The sequence below is a fragment of the Motacilla alba genome, chromosome 6 (genome assembly GCF_015832195.1).
Source record: "Motacilla alba alba isolate MOTALB_02 chromosome 6, Motacilla_alba_V1.0_pri, whole genome shotgun sequence".
In the NCBI taxonomy this organism is placed as follows: Eukaryota; Metazoa; Chordata; class Aves; order Passeriformes; family Motacillidae; genus Motacilla; species Motacilla alba.
In genome coordinates, this window is record NC_052021.1 from 33,467,031 (window position 1) to 33,491,833 (window position 24,803).

The 24,803-nt window shown below is 46.4% G+C and overlaps 1 protein-coding gene across 1 annotated transcript in view; it reads left to right on the forward strand.

The window, feature by feature from the left end:
* Positions 1–622: 622 nt before the first annotated feature.
* Positions 623–24,803, forward strand: part of DOCK1 (dedicator of cytokinesis 1) — a 273,464-nt gene continuing 249,283 nt past the window's right edge. Inside the window, exons 1-2 of the mRNA XM_038141075.1 lie at positions 623–798; positions 24,090–24,173. Coding sequence (XP_037997003.1) covers positions 753–798; positions 24,090–24,173 — 130 coding nt within the window. The 5' untranslated portion in view covers positions 623–752. The remainder of the gene's footprint in view (positions 799–24,089; positions 24,174–24,803) is intronic.

Below are 24,803 nucleotides of genomic sequence, written 5' to 3' on the forward strand. Positions count from 1 at the left end.
CACTTAACCTTCTTTAACCCCACATTGTTCTCACGGCCCCACTTCTCCTGCTCGCCCAGCTCCCGCACGGCGACCTCCAAACGCGCATCCTGCTCCAGCTCTCAAACACTGGCAACAAAGCGTGTTTTAAAGCCGCGCCTCTGGGGAGGATGCGGCCAGAAACTGTCGGGCAGAGCACAAGCGGGTGCACCTGGAACACAACCGGGAATAGGCGGGGAAGAACCCGGGACATAACCGGGTGCACCTGGGACACAACCGGGAATAGGCGGGGAGGAACCCGGGAGTTAACCGGGTGCACCTGGGACACAACCGGGGAGAGGCGGGGAGGAACCCGGGAGTTAACCGGGTGCACCTGGGACACCGGGGATAGGCGGGGAGGTACCCGGGGTATAACCAGGCGCACCTGAACACAACGAGGTGCACCTGGGACACAACCGGGGAGAGGCGGGGAGGTACCCCGGACTTAACCGGGTGCACCTGGGACTTAACCGGGTGCACCTGGGACACAATCACTAAGAGCCGGGGAGGCACCACCTATAAAACCGGGAGTAGGGAGGGCGCTCCCTTTGTGTGGAGCCGCTCCGTGGCTGCCGGCCCGGGCCGCTCGCTGGCCGGGCGCTGAGGGGCGGCGGGCCGGGCTGGCTCCGCCCGCACCACATGACTTCGCCGTCGGGAGAAACTTTTCCCGTCCCGCGGTCGGAAAATGGCGGCGTAGGGAGCGGGGCTGTGGCATCCCGGCGGCTCCCGGCGCCATGACCCGCTGGGTGCCCACCAAAAGGGAGGAGAAGTACGGCGTAGGTGAGGACGCGCCCGCCCCGCTCCCGCCTGTTGCGCACAGGGGCACCCCCCGGCCGCGGCCTCCCCGTCCCTGCCCGGCTCCGCGCTCCGCTCCGCGGCCGGCACGGAGCGCGGTGTTCCCCCCGAGTCTCTCCGGTTCCCGCCTCCCCTGGCCGGCTCCTCCCGGCTCCCAGGAACTCGAGGAGTTGGCTGGGAGCGCCGTGCCCCGCTGGGAGAGGTTGCCTTTCTCCTTTCTCTCCGCTGCGGTCCCGTCGCTCCCCGAGCGCTGCGCGCAGCGAAGAAGCTCCGAGTTGTTTTCACGTCGGGTTCTTTCTCCCCGGGCTGGCGGCAGGATGCGCTTCCAGGCCGGCTCCTTTGGGAGCCCAGCCCGTGCCCTGCGTGCCGTCCCTGTCGGTTCTGCCGGAGTGTGATGCTCATACAGATCAGGGCTCTCCCTGCGCGCTGGGATCCATTTCCTACCCCGCTCCTTCCGTCCCTCTGGAACAGAGGGGGATTGTTCCCAGCTGGTGGCTCACGCATCCCGGCCGGGACTAAACGGGAGCAAACCCCGCTGAGGTTTGTGCCGGAGGGGCCCGGCATGAGTTTAAAGATGTTGCTTTTGGAGCAAAAGGTTCTATTTCGGGGTGCGGCGCAGAAAACTTTCTTGGCGTGAATGAGCGTTTGTCTGGGGGAAGGAAATAATAAATCTGACTATTCACATTGGAAACCTGAAGTTCAGTGCCCACCGCAGTTCTTGGGCTGGATTGATTGTGAAGAGCAACTTTTCATAGAAATGCACAGCTAAGCCTCATGAACAAAGCCAGCAGGAAGGAGGGAGTTTCTGGGGCTGAGTAAGACTAGAGTGCATTGTAGGAATTAATTTTACACTGTGTGTGTGTGTCCTTAGAAAACCACAGCTTGGTTTTTAAAATTATTAGAAAATCGCAGTTCCAGTGTGTGGGACCTGTGGGTAATTCCAGCGCTGAGGATGCAGGACGCACAGAGAAGCAGAAGTGCCACTGATGGCAGTCCCTCGTTAAGTTTCCAAATTATCTGCCTGCTGGTGTGGGATGGGTATTTTGGAATGACTGAGTTGTCACGTAGTATAAGCTGATGTTGCAGCCCAGTGACACTCGAAAGCAAGTTCCTCTTTTGCAGGAGCTCTGTGACTGGTGCTGTGGTGGGGGTGACTGCCCGGCCTGCTTTCCAGGAATGCCTTGAAATTGATTTGAAAGTGACATGAGAGAAAAAAGTCTGAAATTGACTTGTTTCATGATGCAGTTGAAGTGTACTTGAATCTCCAGTGTGGGGGATTGCGTGTGTAGTAAGAAAACTGGCTTTAAATATAATTCAAGAATAAAAAGCCCCTCCCCGTTTGAGAAAGCCCAAGGCAGCGTGTCTTAGTTGGTATTTTTTGTGTCCACTGCTCTGCAGAGAAGTTTGCAATGGTTTTATAATAGATTTGTGTTTCCCTGATAGTTTGTTTTCTTTTTCCTCCAAGGAGGCTGAGATCCTCACCAAACAGGGATTTCTCTGCTGCATGACAGGGATGTGAGGGTTGAAAGTGGATGAAGTGTCACAAGGAGATAAATCAGATTTAGAGCTAATTGAACATTGGATTCACTGACCTGTGCCATTCTGTTATAGGCTGCTTTGTGAGGAATAGCTTCTTTTTGGTGTCCTCCTAAAGGAAATGAGTATTCAGTTTGGTTCTATGTGTTTTATGGACCTGTATGTTGTTAAGAAAGGGCACTGTAAGTCTTCTGATGTTTTATTTTTTGCTGCTTGTGAAAGCTGGAGGTTGTGGAGAATTCATGCAACAGTTGTGTAGTCCCAAACAGAATTGGAGACAGCACTGTTAACCTGAAAATTCAGACTTGAGAATATTTTTCTTCCTATTTGCCATGACCAGTCCTGGGGCTGATGTTGACTCAGTGTTGTCTGCCAGGGAGAAAATCCCTTATAGGAATGCTAATGGGGCTTAGTGAAACATAATGTACAATGCTTTGGGTGTCTCATCAATCCATGCAAATCTCCAAAAGGATGGTGCCAGACTCATTCCAGTGGTGCTCTGTGGCAGGGTGGGCAGCAGTGGCCATGGACTAAGCCAGGAGAAGTTCCTCCTATCGTGAGGAAGAACTTTTTTCCATGCAGGGTGGCAGAGCTCTGGAACAGCTGCATAGGGAGGGTGTGTTATCCCAACCCACCTGTGTGTTCCTGTCACCTGCTCCAGGTGACAGGTGGGATGGACTGGATCGTCTCCAGAGGTGCCTTCCAACCCCAAATATTCTGGGATTCTCTGGGCAGGCTTCCCCAAGCAGAAATCCCAGGGAGGTGTGTTGTTGTGGTTATGTTTGTGTCACAGGTGGGACCCCAGAAATGTACATGTGTTTGTGTATAGAGATGTGCACATATAAAATACACACACGTGCTTATGTAACACATTTATAGCCCTTCTCCCCCTCCTCTGCTATATCCCTGTGCACAACAGACTTTTAACATCTCAAGACCTGAAGATCTGCTGGCTGCGATGCAGCTGCAAGGAATGATGCCAGGAAGCCTGTAGTGACAGCTGGTGGGACACAGGTGTGTTGAGGAGCACTCCCCCGTGGCACAGTGGGGTTTGGGGATGCTCCTGGATGCCCTGCATGTCTGCAAAGTGAATTAGCTGCCCTGAGCCTCTGTGCAGAGGCATTATCTCAGCAGGCAGTTGAGAGAGTGACTCAGCTCCGCTTCCTGAGAGAGTTCAGGGCTCGGCTGCAGGAGGAATGGGTGTGGATCTAATGGGATCATACGGATATTAGGGGAACATGTGGGGAGCCAGGCGGAACAGGGACATGATCAGCTTCGTTGGAGAAGCTTTTCCCTGCTGCCGGTGCTGCAGATCCTTGTCCTTCATCTCAATCCTGCCTTTCATCCCTTGCCCTGAGCTGGTGGGGAGGAGTGTGGCTGTGTGGAGGGGACCACGTGGGTGTGTGGCTTCCTCCAGGGGGACATCAGAGGCTTCCAGAGAGTCTTGAGAGCTGTTAGTATCCCCTTGGTGTCACAAAGTGGCCGTGGAGTGTGGCTGCTCAGCCTCCCATTCCCTGCTTTTAGTGTGATGTGAGGTTTGTAATTTTGCAGCTTTTCCTTCTGCCGGGGAAAAGGGATGTAAAGAGCTGCTTTGGGAAGTCTGGGAGCCTGACTAGCACCTCTGAGATGGTGCACAGTGGCTGTGGTAGCTTCCAAATCCTGAATTCTGCTGTTCTTTGCCCCTTTTCTTTTGGGCTGAGAACTGCAGTGAGAGGTAGAACTGGTGCTGCTGTGGTTAAAAAATACAATATTTTAAATGCCTTTGTGTTCAAATGGAGTAATCAGACCACTGCTGTGGTACTTTAATCTTTTATTTTTAATTGAATAAATAGTTAAACAAAAGATTAGTGCCACAGGCCCTTGGATGGTCAGATGTAAAAGGAGAACTTCCCAGTTACTGAGCTTGAGTCCCCATCCCTGAAGGTGTCCAAGGAAGGACTGGATGTGGCACTCAGTGCTCTGGGCTGATGACAAGGTGGGGATTGGACTTGGACTTGTTGGTCTTGGAGGTCTTTTCCAAATTCAGTGAGTTCCAGTGTTTTTGTTGTTCCTGGTGAGTTTTTGTTGTGTGTCATGACTTGGCAAATAACAAGGCTAATTTTAGATGGGGACATTGGCCACACTTCATGGTCAGGGTGATTCAGTGCCTCTCTGGGGTTGGGATAGCTTTTCCAAAGGGGTTTATGGAAGTGCCTTCACACCAGGTACACAGAAATCTATACATTTTATTATTAGGAGAAGGCTTTAAGGAGTTGGTGGACTAGCAGGTGATACAGTGATCATGATTTAAAAGTCTTGTAGCTGAGTTCTGCTCTTGCAATGTCTCTTTGAACAGGGGGATAAGAATTTGTCAAGGTGAATGCACAGGAAATCCTTCAGCCAAGCACTGCTGCTGCTCCTCTGCTGCTTCAGGGAGGATTGAGGTGCTTTAGGACAGATCTAAGGCTTTTGTGGAACCCTGGAGTCACAGTCCAGGCTGTGGGGAGCTCTGGTGGCACGTGGGGACTCTTGTTGAAGGTGATGATCTTGTGCACGTTTGTGCCTTAGAGCAGGGAAGGAAACATTTGAAGGAAATTGAAAAAGATGGATCTTAGGAATGCATCTTGGTGATTTTAGTGCTGCTGTGCTGTGAGGTTTGGAGCTGCAGGACAGGACAGGTGACAGCTGTTAGTGATAGCAGAGCTATGCTGTGACACTTCCCAAACCTGTGGAGCACCAGTGGAAGTGTAAAATGTCCATGGAAGATTTGCTGCTGCATGGATCAGAGTATTGGAGTGAGCACATGCAGGTTCAGTTTCCTGGAGCCAGCACATCCCATGGGCACCCAGGTCAGGGTGTTGTTTGTTTACATCCCATGGACACCCAGATCAGGGTGTTATGTGTTACATCCCATGGACACCCAGGTCAGGGTGTTGTTTGTTGCATCCCATGGACACCAGGTCAGGGTGTTGTTTGTTGCATCCCATGGGCACCCAGGTCAGGGTGTTATTGTTTACATCCCATGGACACCCAGGTCAGGGTGTTATGTGTTACATCCCATGGGCACCCAGGTCAGGGTGTTGTTTGTTTACATCCCATGGACACCCAGATCAGGGTGTTATATGTTACATCCCATGGACACCCAGGTCAGGGTGTTGTTTGTTTACATCCCATGGACACCAGGTCAGGGTGTTGTGTGTTACATCCCATGGACACCAGGTCAGGGTGTTATTGTTTACATCCCATGGACATCCAGGTCAGGGTGTTATTTGTTTACATCCCATGGACACCCAGATCAGGGTGTTATTGTTTACATCCCATGGACACCAGGTCAGGGTGTTGTTTGTTACATCCCATGGACACCCAGGTCAGGGTGTTATTTGTTACATCCCATGGGCACCCAGGTCAGGGTGTTATTGTTTACATCCCATGGGCACCCAGGTCAGGGTGTTATTGTTTACATCCCATGGGCACCCAGGTCAGGGTGTTATTGTTTACATCCCATGGACAGCAGATCAGGGTGTTATTGTTTACATCCCATGGGCACCCAGGTCAGGGTGTTATTGTTTACATCCCATGGACACCCAGGTCAGGGTGTTGTTTGTTACATCCCCTGGACACCCAGGTCAGGGTGTTGTTTGTTACATCCCCTGGACACCCAGGTCAGGGTGTTGTGTGTTACATCCCATGGACACCCAGGTCAGGGTGTTGTTTGTTTACATCCCATGGACATCCAGGTCAGGGTGTTATTGTTTACATCCCATGGACACCCAGATCAGGGTGTTATTTGTTACGTCCCATGGACACCCAGGTCAGGGTGTTATTTGTTACATCCCATGGACACCCAGGTCAGGGTGTTATTGTTTACATCCCATGGGCACCCAGGTCAGGGTGTTGTTTGTTTACATCCCATGGGCACCCAGGTCAGGATGTTATTGTTTACATCCCATGGACATCCAGGTCAGGGTGTTATTTGTTACATCCCATGGACAGCAGATCAGGGTGTTGTGTGTTACATCCCATGGGCACCCAGATCAGGGTGTTGTTTGTTTACATCCCATGGACACCCAGGTCAGGGTGTTATTGTTTACATCCCATGGACAGCAGATCAGGGTGTTATTGTTTACATCCCATGGGCACCCAGGTCAGGGTGTTGTTTGTTTACATCCCATGGGCACCCAGGTCAGGGTGTTGTGTGTTACATCCCATGGACACCCAGGTCAGGGTGTTGTTTGTTTACATCCCATGGACACCCAGATCAGGGTGTTATTGTTTACATCCCATAGAGCCCAGATCAGGGTGTTGTTTGTTTACATCCCATGGGCATCCAGGTCAGGGTGTTATTTGTTACATCCCATGGACATCCAGATCAGGGTGTTGTTTGTTACATCCCATGGGCACCCAGGTCAGGGTGTTATTTGTTACATCCCATGGACAGCAGATCAGGGTGTTATTGTTTACATCCCATGGGCACCCAGGTCAGGGTGTTATTTGTTGCATCTCATGGACAGCAGGTCAGGGTCTTATTTGTTGCATCCCTCTGCTGGGAGGAAGTGCTGAGAGAATTGGGATGGTTCAGCCCAAGAAGAGAAGCTTTGGGGTGACCTCATAGTGGGCTTAGAGTGCCTGAAGGAACTGAAAGATGGAGAGACCCTCTGCAAGGGATGGAGGGACAGGACAAGGGGAGATGGCTTTAAAATGACAGAGAATGGGTTTAGATGGGATATTAGGAAGAAATTGTTCCCTGTGAGGGTGAGGAGGGGCTGGGATTCAATTCCCAGAGAAGCTGTGGCTGCCCTTGGATCCCCGCAGGTGTCCATTGGGGCTTGGAGCAGCCTGGGACAGTGGAAGGTGTCCCTGCCATGGCAGGGGGTGGCACTGGATGCTATTTATTATCCCTTCCAACCTAAACCATTCCATGGCTCTGTTTTCCAGTACCCTTTCATTAATTCCCTGCTTGCTGAGGGTTGCATCTCTGTGCTGCCCCATCCTGGCACCTCCTGAAGCAGCGGGCAGGGGCTGGAAGATGCACCCCACCTTTTCCTGCAGGAATGACCCGAGTTGGACTGCAGGCTTGTGCTCAGCTCCTCCCAGTTTGCTCAGCAGCCACTATTGTTCTCTGTCAATAAACACTTGTTGCAAACAACAGATTGGAGAGGGATAACCTTACCAGATAAGTGGAAGGGAGCGTGGACTCCTGTTTGTTTTCATCCAGGTCAGCAGCAACATTACAAGCTGGGATTGTTCTGAGAAATGATTCCTGGGGGATTTTCCAGGAATTATTTTTTCTCATAGGTCACAAACTGACTTCAGTAGGTAGCCAGCTGCCTATGGCCCTAATACAGAGCTTTTATTTAACTTTGCAAAGGAAGTTTTCGGTGGGTTTAGGGAATTTTCAGCTGCTGATTGTACTCTTTATCCTAGAAGATAAAAGAGGAGGTAGAACAGTGACTTTCACACTTTACATGGTATGCAGGTATGGCAGTGGCAGTAGTTGGGGGCTGATTGAAGGTGTTTGATTTGGTATTTCCATCCCTGGCAGTGCCCAAGGCCAGGCTGGATGGGGTTGGAGTACTCTGGGACAGTGGAAGGTGTCCCTGCCATGGCAGGGGTGGAATGGGATGAGCTTCAAGGTCCCTTCAGCCCAAACCATTGTAGGATTCTCTGACTTCAGAGTGGGTTTTGTAATTATCCCTTTATCTGTTCTGTTGGAAATGCCAGACTTAGGTGCACTCAAACAATGCTGATTGTGGGCTCTTTGCCACACTTGGCACAGGTTTCTTTGTTACAAAGGCATTTTCCTTTCTGCAAAGGCAAAGCTTCAGGGAAGGGGGGGGAAAAACCAGAGGCAACTTAATCAAACCTTCTCCAGAAAGCCCCTCTGTCAGCTTGCAGCTACAGGATAAGGGTTGGGATAATTTTTCCTTTAAATATTGGTGTTTCTGGAGTTTGTCCCGGGCTGGCTGCTGAGCACATGGAGGATCCTTTGTTTGTCTAATCCTTCAGTGTGGTCCTGCAGGACTGAAATCCAATACCTCTTGTTAAACACCTGGGGATGTGTCCAGCTGGAGATAAATAGCTGGGGCTGACTCCAGGTAGTGAATGGAAGCTCCAACAGCTGCCTCTAATCCAGTTTGCAGGTATTTATTCCATCCAAGGTGTCAGTTTTGCTTCTCCCCTTTGACTTCCTGCAAGTCCAAAACTTCCTCAAAATACTCAGTGGAGCTGCTCCTACTTGAGGGTATTTTGGCAGGGTGGTGGACCACTGACAAGTCAGTTTTTTTGGATTTTTTTAAACTTAAAAGCATTTTTAGTTCTGTTTTCTAGCCTGTGGTGGCCCCCAGGGCTGTTCTGACAATAGTAATTTTCTGAGTAAGGCTTTAATGAATTCCTTGATGAGTTATTGGAATACTTTCTTCCTTTTGCTTGGAGAGGGGAGAGGAATTGAAATCACGCCCTGTCTAAACCAAAAAAATGTTCAATAAGAGAGAATTCTTGTAATTTTGAAACTTTGTCTCCCTTTTCAGACTGTAGTTGTGCAAACATTTATATATTTATAGAATTATCTCCCCATGTTTATGTAATTTGTGCATTAAATGTGATTTCTGATGTAAAGATTTGTAATACAAGAAGCTGCAGTTGCTGCGTTTCAGTTTCATCAGCAGAAAGATGAAATATCTCTGGAAATATTTTTTCTGCTCCATATAGCTTTGTAACCAAACTGAAATAGTTGCATTGAGAACTATTATGTGTAATCATGTACCCTCTACGTAACAAAACAAACAGATGGGTGAAGAACTGAAGCAACCACTGGCTGCCACGCATGAATTTGGGTTTTTTTTGTATGGTTTTTTAGCACTGCTGGTCTATTTGGCGTGCTGCTTATATTATTTCAGCACAACCCTTTTCTAACATGTTTGCAGAGGGTTTTGGTGGCTGATTTTGCCTTGAGGGCGTTGGAGTAGCAAAATGTCTTTGTGTTCCCCCAGTAGAAAATACCAACAAGTGAGCGGAACAGGATTTGCCGTGCGATTTCTGAGTGGGAATGGCAGCAAAATCGTACATAATCAGTGTTTGTGCTTGTGGGCACTTGGGTTTTTGAGGCACTCTGTTTGTACATCCCTGCTCTTGCAGTAGCTGTGCCGCTTTTATGGATGTGCTGCAGAAATTATTGAATGTTGAGGTGGAAAACCTGCTGGAGCAGCTGCCTGGCTGAGCAGGTCTGGGGGTTTTGGGAAAATCTCCTTATCCCTGAGGAGTCCCACGTGGGGAGGGCAGCAGGGATTATCTCCCTTGAGGAGGAACCTCCTGGCTTCACCTGGGGGGGTTCCAGGCTGGTTCTAGCAGAGCTTCCCGGAGCATTTGGAACATTTGGCAGTGCAGGGTGGGCACCTGGGATTGGAGAGGGCACAGAGCTAATGTTGGTATTTTTCTTTTTGTTTGGGTTAGGGTTGGGATTGAAAGTGTTTGAGATGATGTTTTGTGTTTGGATTTAGATGTTTATTATTTCTTACTTATATTACAGTTTCATAAGTTGTGAGTTTTACAGTATTTTACTAACAAGTTACAAAATGCTTTTGTATCAATTTTTATAAGGTTTTTTTAAGGAAAAGCTGTCTAATTAAGAAATGACATTTAAATATTTTTGTTTTTTGCTTAATAACTAATTACTCATATTCTGTAATGTGGGCTTCTTTGTTTAATTTCAAAATACTGCTTAAACTCATGAAGAAGAAGGTGAAGAAGTTCCTGCTTTACACTTTATGGCAGTGGCAGTAGTCAGGGGGCTGATTGAAGGTGTTTGATTTGGTATTTCCATCCTTGGAGGTGCCTAGGGCCAGGTTGGATGAGGTTGCACCAGGATAGTGGATGGTGTCCCTGCCCATGGCAGAAGGTGGAATGGGATGAGCTTTAAATTTACTGCTTTAAACTTTTATTTTAGTTTTACATATATTACTTTATTTTAAAACTTAGGGTTTTTACTATGTGATATTACACACTTTTATTTAAACTATGCACTTATAATTTTATTGTTATTAATTAATTTAGGAACCTTTTTTTACAGTTTTTTAGTTCAAATGTAGTGTTTTCTTGGGAGTCTGTGCCTGTCAACACAAGGTCTAAAATTCTCAGCATCCAGGGTTCCAACACAGGTATGTGGAATACCTGAGAGCCTCTTGAGGCACACAGATGCCTCCAGCAAGTGCAGCCTGAGGTGTTTGTGTTTGCTCTGCCTTCCTCCTCCTGCTTATCCAAACAAAGCACGGAAGTGCCGGCGTCACCGGCTGCGAGCTGCGTGGAGTAAAATGTAAAATAACATCTGGGGAGGGACAGGGCCCCAGTGTCCCGGGGGGACAGGAACAGATGAGGCCACACTGTGCCCAAAAACCTTCAGCTGGGCTGTGTTAGGAGGGTTTTTTCCCTTGTCATGCATAGAATAAAAAGGAAAAACCAGAACTTGGGGCAGGGCCTGAGCATCCTGGGAGGACAAGGAACAGATGAGGCCACACTGTACCCAAAAAACCTTCAACTAGGCTGTTTTTGGGGGGAGTTTCCCCATTTTCATGCATGGAATAAGAAGGAAAAAGCAGAACTTGGGACAGGGTCCGAGCGTCCCGGGAGGACAAGGAACAGATGAGGCCACACTGTAGCCAAAAAACCTTCAACTAGGCTGTTTCTGGGGGGGGGGTTCCCCATTTTCATGCATGGAATAAGAAGGAAAAACCAGAATGAAGGGAGACCATGGCCAAGCCTGGTGCTGCTGGTGCCCCTGGGAGTGGGCAGAGGTACGGGATGATGGGAAGCTCCTCTCTTCCCTTCCCTGCCTCCCAGCTGCTGCTTTAGCTTTGAGCATCCTCCTCTGGGTGCCAGCTGGTCTGCAGGAGGAAATGTTGGCAGCAGGGAATGGTTCAGGGCATGGAGTTGGGTGCTTTTATTGAGGAGTGGCTTCGTGCAGAGTGTGTGGATCAGAAATGGAATGGAAGCCACTGGTAATAGGAAAAAAAAGGGGCTCCTGTAGCAGAGCCTGCCACAGGAAATCTCTCCGTGCTGAGCCAGATGGAAGCTGTTGATGAGAATTTGAGTTTGTGAGTCTTGAGGCAGATGGTGAAGGATTGAAAAGGACGCTTGCTTTCAGGAAAATCTGCTGTGCATATGAGTGCAGCGAGCAATTCCTGCCCTGCCAGGGCTGGGGGTTATCCAGGCAGTGGCTTGGAATGCCCTGTAAATGCTGTCCTCCGAAGGAGGGCTTGCACTGAGCAGAGATCTGGGGAAATGTGTCACTTGGGCCAGCAAAGTTGGAGATAAGGGCCTGTGGGAATGTTTCTGTTGATAAATATGAGCTTAATCTCTCAAAGTGGGAGTGCATGAGTGGAAGCTAACATCAACATGACAAGAAATCTTTAATTACTGTTTTGAGGATGTGTCCAGCAGCTGTTGTTTGATTGACTTTTTCCTGCTGCTTTGGGGTGCTGTGGGAGAATTGTTCTTTTGCGTCAGTCTGTGGCTCATTTGTGGCTTTAATATAGAAAATAATGCTTACACTCAAGCCTTCAGTATGCTCTGTCTAACCTGAGGTGGTGATGCTGTTACCTGGTGTCCAGCCTCTTTTTTTCCCTTTATTTCTCTTCTTTTGTTCTTTCAAATTCCCACCAATTTTTCTGCAGGCATCACCTGTTGCCTTCTTATCCCTGCAGGAATTCCTTCCTTCCTGCTCTCCCTTTTCCCCATTATTATACTGCCTCAGTCTTGCTTGTTACATTTTTCTTGCCATGGCTGGTAGGTGTTGGTGTTTCCATCAATCCTTCACTTTCTTTGACCAAGAATCTTAGGTGGAGGAGACTTGAGAGCCTGTTTTATTTCCTTCTGTCTGAGCCTGGTGTGTCTTGTGGGTTTGCTTTTTTATTTTTTTATTTTTTTTTTTTTTTTCTTCTTGTGGCTTGATCTCTGAAGTTTCCAGTGTGAAGAGCAATTTATTTTATTTAAAAAAAATTTGGAGGTATTTTGGCTTCTGTTTGACATCAGAGTTGATCTGTAGAAGGTTTGTTTGGCATGGCAGGATCCAGCTCTGTCCTTCCCTGTCAGCAATGCCTCTTGTAGCTGCTGGCAGACTGTGTGCCACCTCTGTCACCTCCACTGGGCTGCTCTGCCCTTTTTTGATGCTGCTTACTGACATTTGGGCATAAAGGAACCAAGTTTTTTGTCCAGGCCATGGCAGGAGTGTGCACGGGAGCAGCTCAGAATTCCTGGAGCACTGGGACTGCCTCGCAAACAGCTGGCATTGACTCCCTTGGAAAGTTCATTTAGTGACATGTGACAAAGTAGTGGCTAAAGATCCTTTTCCCAGAGATTTCAGTCATTGAGCTGTTCTGGTGAGCAAACAGCTGTCCTTGCTGACACTGAAGTGGCTGGAGATGAGAACAGATACTTTTTGTGGTGCAGAGATATTTCTTGGCCAGTAATTTCCTCAGTGTGTGAGTCAGATGGGACAAAACAGCAACCCCAAACTTTTTGATGCAGAGCCAGATACTCTTTTGGTAGTTATGACACTACACTTTATTTGTATTTATTTGTGTTTATTTTATTTCTATTTGTTGGTTGTGTTCTTGAGCATTTGACTGGAATTAAGATTCTAAAAGGATTTTAAAAGCACATTAGATGTTTATCTGCTAACAGGCACATCTGCAGTTGGATGGGATTGCTTTAAGGATGAGCATTGCTGTCCTGAAGAGCTCCAGGAGGTATTCATGGGTGAGGGAATGTTTTGTAAGGTCTTGATCTGTCTCTGAAGTGCTGTTATGGGAATTGGGCTTTGGATTCTGTCTGGTGCCTCTCCTGCTCAGTCCCACTTTTGGGATGTTGATGGAGGTGGTGCGTGTGCAAGATTATGGCAAAGGCTTGGTTAAACCAGTGCTGCAGCCAAACTGGGAATGGAGTCCCAGCAGGTGGTGCAGTCCCCATCCCTGAAGTGTCCAAAATGTGTGGATGTGGCACTTGGGGACATGGGCTGGTGGTGACCATGATGCTGGGTTGACTGTTGCACTGGATGATCTCAGAATCATTAAAAGATTAGCAAAGTGTTTTTGAGAAAAACATCCCAAACCTTGTTTAAGAATCAGTGGAGTCTTCGAGGAGTGACTAAGGTGTCTTGCTTTGAGCTCTGTGGGGAGGGAATTCTTATTCCCCAAAAATAAAGGCTGGATATAGGCAGATAAGCACATTTTAGTCAAGACTCGAGAGAATAACTCAGTTGTGGTGCTGCTGACATTGTTGGAAGTTTTGCGTGGGTTCAGCTCTGGTTTGATTTTCTAGTTGAATGTATTCTTGAAGTGATTTATTAACAGATTTTTATCAATCACTGGTGCTGCAGAGGAGGCCTGTGTTTATTTACTGGGCTGTGATGAGTGATGGAACTGGTTCAGATTTTTGCCTTAAACACAGAAAGTACAGTTTGGGCTTCCTGCAACAGCTGCAGTTTCCACAGTTAGAGCACACGAAGGTGAACGTGCTCTTGGCTGAAAACCAGGAGTTTTAATACTTCTAGGGCTTGAATATGTAAAATATTGGCATAACTGCAAGCTTTTACAGGCCGGGTGTGATACCATCTATAACACAGCGTGCTGATCTTAAATCAGGACATAAACTTTTGAGACCAGCAGTTTATGTATCATATTTGTAAAGGGCTGTCTGGATGCTTCCATAACATTTACATAAAAAGTGTGGAAAATATAAAATAATTTTGTGGAGGGGAGCTGGAATAATTGCATGCCAGCTTAGGTTTTCAGGAGATGAGTAGTGACAGCTTTGAGAAATGCCTGGGTAAACTGATTGAAAAGTTGGTGATCATTAATGAAATCTTGAGTTCTACAGTTGTTTCCCTTTTTGTTGCATCCGCACATGACAGAATTTGTGTTGTTACCTCTGCATGCAGCAGCTTCCTCATGCTCTTGGGCCATTCATGGAGCAAGAAGCATTTTTAAAGTTTGAATTGTTTTTCTCCAGAGCACTGAGGCTGCTCAGCAAGAGGACTGAGTTAGATTCCTGCAGGAAAATGGCACAAATAATCTCCCCAACTTTTCCAGCGCAGGTGCCGCTGCTGAGTGCTTGTGGTGTCTGAGAGGATGCTTTCACCAAACGTAGCCAGGGCAGATGTGTGATTTGTGTATCAAAAACAAGCTGGTTTGCTGGACATGAATTGTGTGGAGTGTGCTGGCTGTCATTAATTTGGGTTTTTAATAGTTGTGTTTTGAGGTAGAGGTGCTGCAAGTGGAGATGAGTTGAAGAGTTGAGAAATAGATGAATTTTAGATGAATGCAGTATTTTTTCAGCGAGGGAAGCAAACATTTTAGGGTGAAAGTTACACTGTCCAGTCTAGCACAAACTTTGCTGTCTGTTGGAGCTTTCCAAACAGACATTGAAGCAGATTTTGGGAATCATGGCAGGAAAATCAGTCCCCTTAAGCTGTTATTTGCAGTGCTAGGAACAGCCCGGATCTGCTCCTTGGCCAGGAGCTGCCTCTGGCCCCTGCTCTGCCCTGGGCATGTGCTGGCTGCTAATGCCTCCCTGCTTTTCAGGGAATTCTCAGAGTGATGCTGGGAAAATAACCTGCAAGAGGGGGGAAAGAGGGGAAAAAGGGGGAAAGAACAATTAAAATACTCCCCTACAGCAGAGGTGAGCGAGTTACTGCTGGGTTAGTGGCACCTTAATCGCCCTGCTGGCATTACTATGTGACCATCTGGGGGTTTTTAAAATACATTTTCCTTGGATGATTATGCTTGGGAAGGAAGGAGTTACGGCTTTGAATTATTCTGAATTAACAAGGGCAGTTTGGAGGCTCAGGGCAGTGAGGGAAGGAAGTCTAAGGGTTATTTTTGATGTGTTTCAGTAGGCTTGAAGGGTGCCATAGCAGTGGGGAACCCAATTCTCACCTGGGATTTCCTGTGTACATCTGGGATCGATTACTGGGCTACACCAACTTTAAAATATCAAGATATTACACTATATAGTATTAAAAATCATTGATAAATAATAGTAATAAAAAGAGTTGGACTTGATGATCCTCATGGGTCCCTTCCAACTCAGAATATTCAGTGATCAGGCTAGAAAAGGCTTTAGATCTATGAAATTAACTCATGATTAAGTGAATGGTTGTGAATGTACAGGTGGGTTCTTATTGTGCCACAATTGTGGAGCTCAGGGTCTGGAAGCAGAGATTTAGGGTGTTCCTCTACTCTGGTTTTCCCCCTTCCCAGAAGTCTGAATTCATGGAATAAGAAGTGATGCTGGGTCTTTAATGAATAGTGGGATCATAACAGTCACTCTTCCATATTTCTTCCGGAGTGAACAAAAGATTGGTGTGGGTTCACAGGATTCTCTGAGGTGGGGAAATTTGGATTACAGGGATATGAACTCGCTGTGAGAGCTGCCCCAGGGCTGGAGCTGGGAGGGAGCTGGACAGTGACCCTTTGTTAGGGCCAGTGGCCGAGCCAAGTCCGCTGGAAGCCGCCTGGAGCATGTGATTGCTCCTGGTTTGGAGAAAAACAATTTTCCCCTGTTTTTGCAAAATGCTGCTCTTATCTTAGAGTGCATTCAGTGCTGTTTGACTCGCTCCCATGGTGATTTTTCCCCCTGATTCTGGTGTGAGGTTCAAATTCAGGAAAAGTGTCGCTGATATCCCATTTCTGCCCTAGCCTGGCTGTTTTGGCTGAGAGAGGGAAAGTGTTGCTGGGTCCAACTGGGGCTCTCAGCAGGTCATTCCTCTCTCTGGGTGTTCTTTTGGGGAAAGCAGAACAAGTTCCTTGGTGTTTCTTTGACTTGGGGTCTCTACTCTTGCTGTTGGAGACAGTCTGATAATGTGATGGCAAAGAAAAAGAAATTGAGTAAGGTTTGAGGTGTAAAAAGTCTCAAACTCCCTTCATCTTTTTTCTCCCATTCCAGAGGCTTTCCTGATAAAGGAATGTAGGAATTTTGATTTTGTTTTCCCTTGTAGAAATACTGAGGAGGAAGAACAGTAGGAAATGAAAGCATCTTCCCATCACCTCATTTCCTCCTTGCTTTAGGCTCTGTGCTGTGCATCATCAGCTTGGCGTTGCAGTGAATTGTGTAATTTTTTTTCCTGTTTCCACAGCAGTGCAAGAGGAGTTTCAGTGTGTTGAACTTGATTTTATAGTCATTGAAATGCTTATTAAAACATAGCTGTGCCATTAAGCTCACTGCTGTAGTAATGCTTAGTAAAGACACCCTCTTAGCACAGTTCTGCTCAGTGCCATAGGAATGTCCTGTCATGGCAAGAGAGAGGCTTGAAGAATTAGAGGCTGACACCTAAGGGATGTTCACAGGAAGCTCTGTGGCCTCCTGGAGCACCAAATTGGGCCTGGAGGAGCTTTGACATCATTTGTGTGGGTTTAGCCTGGGGTGCTTTGTTGGGAAGGACTTGAGGGTTTCTAAGTCCCTTTCACATGCTGGATTTAAGAGTGAGCTTGTGACATTTGGGATGTTGCACCTGTGTGTGTTGGACATAAACTAAGCCAGGAGATGTTTCACTCAACACGAGGAACTCCTCTCCACAAGGGTGGCAGAGCCCTGGAACAGCTGCCAGGGAGGACATGGAGCTTCCTTCTCCGAGGGAGACACTCCAACCCCTCTGGACGTGCTCCTGTCACTGCCTTGGCAGGGGGATGGACTGGATCATCTCCAGAGCTCCCTTCCAACCCCAGCTGTTTTGGGATTCTGTGGCTGGATTTGGGACTCCTCCTGGAGCTGTCCTTGCTGTTGATTTTTTGGAGTTCTGTGGCTGGATTTGGGGCTGTCCTTGCTGTTGATGGAGTTTTTGGGGTTCTGTGGCTGGATTTAGGATGTCTCCTGGGGCTGGCCCCTGGGCAGTGCTGGCTGAGGATGGGGTGGGTGCAGTGATGCTGCCAGGGCAGGGCAGGGATGGGGGCACTGCAGGCAGCAGTGGGTGTGGAGCTGCAGCTCTGCCAGTTCTGCTCACTCCTCCTCTCCTGGGGACCCTCAGCTGGAGGATGTAGCCTGACTCACCACCAGCCCAGGCACGTTTGATGCTCTGCCAGCCCTGACCTGGAGCTGGATGAGTTCCTCTTCTCTCCAGCCTTTAACTCTTGTCCTTCTCCTGCCCTGCAGACCCCTGGGGGCATTTTCTACGTAAAATGTTGAAACTTTTGCAAATTTTGTGATAACCACGTGTAGAGGTGGTTTTGAGTTTTGCTTAATTCCAAGCACTGAAATGCTTTCTTGAGGCACAGATTGTTTTTTGGGTGAGCACAGCTAATGCTCAGATGCTGTCCTTGCCTTCCTGGAGGATGGTGCTGGAGCAGGAGCCAAGTTACAGCTCCTTAGTGGCCCCGGTGAAATGGAGGAGGTCTGAAGGAACATCAAAACTCACTTTCTTTGTGATTCTCAGTTACCACAAGACAGATACCAAAACATCTGCCTCTGGATAATGTTCTGTGTTAGTCTAAATCAGCATCTTGCTTTTTCTGCAGGAGCCAGTGGTGAGAGCTCGGGGTGATGTGATTACTCTTTGCATCCAGGGTGTTTCACTTAATGGACTTCTTAATATTAAAAATCAATTTGGATGTTCTTGATTGTGCCTCTTGTTAGCCGTGCATTATGGCGCATTAATAATGCTGTTAGAGTCAATAATGATGTGTATGTATATATTTTTTAGCACTAGTTTCAGCTTTATACCCTCAGTACTTGGTGGTGAAGTACTCTGAATACAGATCAGCCAGGAGGAGGGGGGAGAGCTGTTGAAGTGGTGACTGAGCATCTCACTTCATTAGCTCCCTAAAAATAGTGTCTGGCTTGAAAGGGGGGAGGAAGGAAAGCAGGAAACTGACCTTGCTTCTTGGAAATCTTGGCCTTGTCCAGAACTCTTTGTTTCACAGAATCCTGGATTTATTCAGTTTGGAAGAGAGCACCAAGATCTTTAAGGCCAAGCTGTGCCTGATCCCCACCTTGTCCCCAGCCCAGAGCCCTGAGTGCCACCTCCAGTCCTTCCTTGGACACCTGCAGGGATGGGGACACCACATCTCCCTGGGCAGCCCCTTCCAATGTCTAACCACCCTTTCCGTGGGGAAATTCTTCCTGATGTCCACCCTCAGCCTCCCCTGGTGCAACATTTCTTGTCTTTTTTGCTTTCCCTGGGAGCAGGGCCCTACTTGCTGGCTGTCCCCTCCTGGCAGGAGTTGTGCAGAGCCACAAGCCCCCGCTGAGCCTCCTTTTCTCCAGATTTTATTTCCTTCTGTATTTTTTAATGAGTGTGGAAAGGATAGTGAACATCTTACTTTGTCCTCCTCGAGCTCTGCCAGCAGGACTCAGCAGGGTGGCTACACTTCGGGAAGGCCCCGACTTTGGGATTGTTCTGGATTTCTGCAGTTTCCTCAGCTTGTTAATTAATTAATTAATTCACACTGGGTGGTGAGGGATGAGACACCAAATGTGATGCAGGACACATTGCTGCCTTTGCCGTCTGGTGTGAAACCTGGGGTGTCTGCTGGTGCTTAGAAAGGCTTGGTGGCCCTTCACTCTCTGTGTCCTGACTTTGGAAGAGGTGGGCAGGCTGGCATTGCGGGGATTTCAGCCCGAGGGAAGCTGGTTTAGGCTTTTCTCACCCTCCACAGATGCTGTGTGTAGCGATGGAGGAGTTTGCAGGTGAACCATTGTGTGTTTCAGGAATTTGCTGCTCCCAGAGAGGAGAAGTGAAGGGAGCTGTCTCACCTCTGTAAGGGAAAGTGGTGATAAATCCTTTCTATCTACTTGAACTTGTGGGATTTGGGCTAATCCTGTGATAAAAGTCACATTTGTGGATTTAATCAATAAGATTAGAGCATCACTGGGCAGGAGGAACCTTGAGCTGGATTTTCTCCTTTAGCTTGGTGGCAACTGTTCAGATCTGAGAATTTCTCCAGGCTTCTCCTCTCTTCAGGAAATTAATTTTTTTGGGAATGTTTGGATAACAGAATAATCAAAGTACTGAGAACTCTGACTCAAGCTTGGTGAGACCAGGAATGACTAAAAACCCAAGGTGAGGGCAAGAGGAGGATCTACCCTTGGTTAATGTACACATGAACTAATTGCCTTTAACAGTTCTCAGGTGCAGCTCCTGACTCAAACCCTGCTTTTTTCTTTTGCTTCTCCATTAGCCTCAGGTGTCAAAATTACAAACTCCTCTGGGTGAGTAGCAGAGGACTAAGGAATCTGCCTGAATACTCAAATCATCCACTTTCATTTTAGGGAAAAAAGGAAAACCTTCAGGTGTCTTTTAATACCAGAGAATTTACAAAAAGCTTTGCTTTCACCTCTGCAATTTGTCTGCTTTTATTGAGAAAGCACAGTTAGGATTTAGGGATTTTTTTTTAAAAGCCAGTGTAAAATAAAGCTGGTAATGTGTTAAATGTAGTTTGGGTTCATTCAGGAGTTCAGAATGATTAATACAGCCTTTCAAGCAAAGTAATACCAGGGATTATTACTCTGTGACATCTTTATGCTATCTTAAGATATCTCACCTTTTGTACAGTTAGAAAAAAGCTTTTTCAGTATAAATTCATGTTACCTTTGTTTGCTTTCTCCTTTGTTTCCATCACTAATTCTTCTAGTGTTGGCCCTCTCATTTTTCTGATGTGTGCAGATTGAGTGCAGCTCACAGAGGTGTTTGTGTTCTTGAATGGTAAATCGGGGTTGGGTGCAATTACTGTAATGCCCTGTTCATTGCTATTTGTCAACTCTTAGAGCTGAAAAATGCCTCTTTCTGTGCCCACACTTAATCCTTTGCTTTTGGCACTTTGGGACCCTTGAGTGGATGTTGTTTTTTTTTTTTTTTAACTGAAGTATGTTTTGCTTAATTTAAAAAAATTAAGCATACTTCAGTTAAAAAAAAACCAAAACAACAACTTGGAAGCTAAACCTCAGGTTTTTGAGTATTTGAAATGATAGCTCAGGATATACAGCTGATGAGACAAAATGCAAACATACCAGTGTCATGCTTTACTCCTCCAAACTTTGTCTTTTCCTTTAATTAAAGCCTTGTCGTTTGCTTCAATCAAACATTTTCTATCACAGCATCTTTTGATGCCACTGTAAAAAACAAAACCAAACCTTCCTGTGAGGAGGAGTGACATGCTCCCTTGCAGGGGAGTTTGTGGTGCAGTTCAAGCCTTGCTTTGTAATCACAGGGGTGGAATGCACTTTATAGTTACTTGGGTTGTTTGCTTCACGATCTGTCAATGCTGTTGGAAGCCAGAAATGTGATTTATTTTCTCTTGCAGACATATTTTTCACACGTATATACATTTTTGAAGATAAATCACCCCTCCCTGGCTCCTCAGTCAGTTGAGGTCAGTGGGAGCTGGCGTGGGCAGTAATTACCATTTGATGGCTGTTTGTCATCTTCTGTCAGAAGAATTGGTCATTCCAGTGCAGCTCCTGCTGCCTGACCTTCCTTGTTGTGACAGACACCAGTTTTAGCACTCTTGGGCATAAATTTTAGTGCCTTTTATTCATAGCTGCCTTTGATCCTGAGCGTTATTCCACTTAAATGCTGGAGAAATGCTCAGCTGAAGTGTGAATTAAGTACAGGACTGGTTTTTAATCTGTTATAATGCAGATTTTTCCTGGCTGGGATGTCTGGTGTGAGTCAGTGAAGTTGTTTGTCAGGGTCCTGGAGGTGGGAGACTGTGCTTGGATTCATTTCTGGTGTGTGAGCATCCCAGGGGCCCCTTGACTGAGCTGTGAGCACTGAAGAGAGCTCAGTAAACCCCCCAAGGATTGGGATTTTTTTTTGTGTTGCACTCTAGGCACACAGGTTGGGAGGAGGAGTTAGGGCTGTGAAACTTTGTTTTCCCTGCTATGCACAAAAGCTGAAATGAGGATATTTCTGGGGAGTGTTTCCAAGCAGACTGTCCCGTGCTCTGTGTTCAGCACTGTGAACAGTTTAAAATGCTCATTTTTAAGGTTTTTCTCACAACCCCTTTCTCCTGCAGGGCAGCATTTATGGCATTCAGATATCCTGTGCCAGATACCTGGGAGGGAGAGCTTATCTGTCTCTAATAATGACAAAATTAAGGAAAACATTAAAACACAAATAGCTTGGCTTGTTTTGATGTCAATAACAGTGTTACTTTCTAAAAGCCTCATGATATTGGTCTCTGCAGTGCACCTGACCTTTATTCTTTCTGCCTTGTAGTGTGTCTTTATTCCATTAATAATCTTCCACCTTATACAGTGTTTTCCAAACTGCTTTTCCAAGTCTTTTTTCCCACTTGTGCACTCAGATTTATTTATTTACCTCTTCTCTCTAAAGTCTTCCAAGCCAGAGGACTTCTGCAGAGAAAAGGACCCAGCCAGCCTGGGTGGATTGATTTATGGGTGATCCGGTGGCTTTTGGATTGATTTATGGGTGATCCGATGGATTATTTATTGGTTTATTGGTGGGCCAGGGGCTTATGGATTATTTATTGGTGATCCAGTGGGTTATGGATTTAGTGGGGATCTAGTGGATTATTTATTGGTGATCCATTGGGTTATGGATTATTTACTGGGGCTTTAGTGGATTATGGATTGATTTATTGGTGAGCCAATGGGTTATGGATTACTTATTGGTGATCCAGTGGGTTATGGATTGATTTATTGGTGATCCATTGGGTTATGGATTATTTATTGGTGATCCATTGGGTTATGGATTATTTATTGGTGATCCAGTGGGTTATGGATTATTTATTGGTGATCCAGTGGGTTATGGATTATTTATTGGTGATCCAGTGGGTTATGGATTGATTTATTGGTGAGCCAATGGGTTATGGATTATTTATTGGTGATCCAGTGGGTTATGGATTGAGTTATTGATCTGGTTGTGAGCTGGAACTCCAGGGGTTCTGGGCAGAACAAACAGCAGTTCCTGGAGGCTGGAACTGGAGCAGTGGGCTCTGTGCCCCATCCTCGTGCTGGGATCAGAGCTCCCCTCGTGCCCACTGGGATGTTCTGGTGTGTGAACATGGTCAGATTTGGGCTCAGAGCAGTGGTTTTGTGCAGTTCCCAGTTCCTGCAGATGTGGTTTGTGGTGTTGATCTCTGTGATGCAGGAGAAGTGCTGGGGTGGGAGGGAGCTGCCAGGGAAGGCAGGTCTGGATCCTGTGGCATTCACATTTTCTGAAAAAATCCCTTCGCCCAGGATTTTTCTCTGGGGAAGCTGAGAAGCCTCAGAGAAAAAGGAAAACAATTCTTATCTCATTTGCTTCATCTGTGTTGTGCTCATGTGGAATGTGTTTGGGGATTGTTTACCCACAGATTGGATTCTGCTCTGAGTTTTTTGATTCATTGACCAATTGGGGCCAAGCTGTGTCAGGACTCTGGAAAGAGTCACGAGTTTTTGTTACTATCTTTTTAGCATTCAGTATCTTTTCTGTATTCTTTAGTATAGTTTAGTATTTTTTAATATAATATAGTATAATAAAGTAATAAATTAGCCTTCTGAGAACATGGAGTCAGATTCATCATTCCCTTCTTCATTGGGGTATTCCCTGCAAATACAATAGGATCCCCCTCTCATGGCTTCATTCAGAACTCTGCCACAGATTTGGAATTTGAGGGTTTTTGGAAGTGCTGTGTTACCCGTAATGAGTGTTGTGGATGCTCTGTGAACTCCTGGTCTGAAATCAGTTTCCTCTGACAGGCACGTGTCACTTAGCCAGCTCTTCTGTTCCAATAAAACATCCCTGAGCCCTGCCCTGGAAACTGAGGCAGAAAGAAAAGCAGTGATAATCTCAGGGGTTATAGGAACTCCAGACTTATTATGCTCCAAAAATGCTTTTATTTCCTGAAGAGATACAACAAATAGTGAGAAATTCTGATTTTCAGGTGTTATTGATCCTCTTTGGAGTAGCTGCAGTTGTAAATTGAGGAAGAGATTTCTGTGGGTCCACCTTGAGTAAAGTTCTTTAATTTCAATCCTGTGAAATATTTCAGTCTTTGCCATCAATCATGAGGACCTTCCTTGGTATTGGAAGATTTTTTTTCTCCTACAGAGCACTTACTCCATATAAAACTTACAAAAATTTGGCTTTTGGAGTTGTAAATGTTTTGTTTTTTGGATCATGAGTATTTTTTTCCCAACCAAACCTGGTTTGTAGCATTCTTTGTCAGATGAATTTGTGGACATTGCCCAGATTTTCTTTTGGGAGGGGCAGGGAGGAGTGGTCTTTGAGTTCCTGTTGGATTTGTTGTACTTTATTGTAGTGAGTTGCTGCAGTTGCCTCTGCCACTCAGAAATTCTGAAATCATATTTTTCAACATCCTATGCATGCAGTAAATGAATGAAATGACTGAGAAATCATCCTTTAGTGTTAGCGTGGCAATTTGAGTTTTCTAAAGACACTTTGTGAGTTTTCTGTGTGCCGAGCTGACAGGGGAAGACAGAGCAATTCTTTGTAGAACTGCCTAAAATTGACACAAAGTGCTGGGGAAGGCTGGCAAATACAACAAAAATTGAGTGTATTGCCATGAAGGAGCAAGGCATTATAAACACAGCGAGGGACGACTTCAGAAAGGGAACTTGTGGTTTGTTTTGGTTTTTTTTGTTACAAAGGGAATTAATAATGAATTTAAGAACTTGGCTGAATTTTTATAGAATTTGATTATTTTTTTTTACAAAAGGGTTCAGAATGGCAATGATGAGTAATAAAAGCAGAGTGGTGGAACACCTGGGATTGTTGTCTTGCCTGTACTAACAGCAGTGTTCCCTCTGTGCAGCTCTCTACAACTACGATGCCAGGGGACCCGATGAACTCTCCTTGCAGATTGGGGACACCGTGCACATCCTGGAAACTTATGAGGGTAAGATGGCAAAAATTGAATTGAAAACCAGGATTTTTTGGGGGGAATTGCATTCCTTTTCTGTTTGTGACCCTCTTGAATTTGGAAGGTGAAGCACATGGATTGATGAGCTGGTGAATAAGCTCTGGGTTTTCTGGGGAAGAAGACTTTTCTCACAGCTGGGTTTGTGTGGATCAGTTGTAGCATCTCCCCCGCGTTAGAGAAATTAAAGATGCTTTTTGGGTACCCTTGGGTGATGCAAAAGAACCTGCTGCTACAAGAAGTTTAATCTGAATTTGAAAGTCACCTGAATCTTGAATTATTTATGTGTCTCTTCTGAGATGGGTGCCTGTGTTAGTGAGTTCAGCCTTTCCCAGGTGCCTCTTTTGATGTGAAACTCTACAAACATCCTCTGTACCAAAACCTTTCCTCCCTGATCCGTGTACAAGGGAATTTCAGTGCTGAGTTTGATAATCAACATGATGTGGAAATTGTCACAACGTTTTCAGCTCCTAATCCAAGCAAAACAAAACTTCCATTATATCCTTGAGTTGGAGTTTTATGGTGTGCTGCAGTTTGGAGAGGTGTGGGGAACACGGAACTAAACTGATGTTTGTCTTCTGGAAACAGGATTTACTTTAATATATTGAT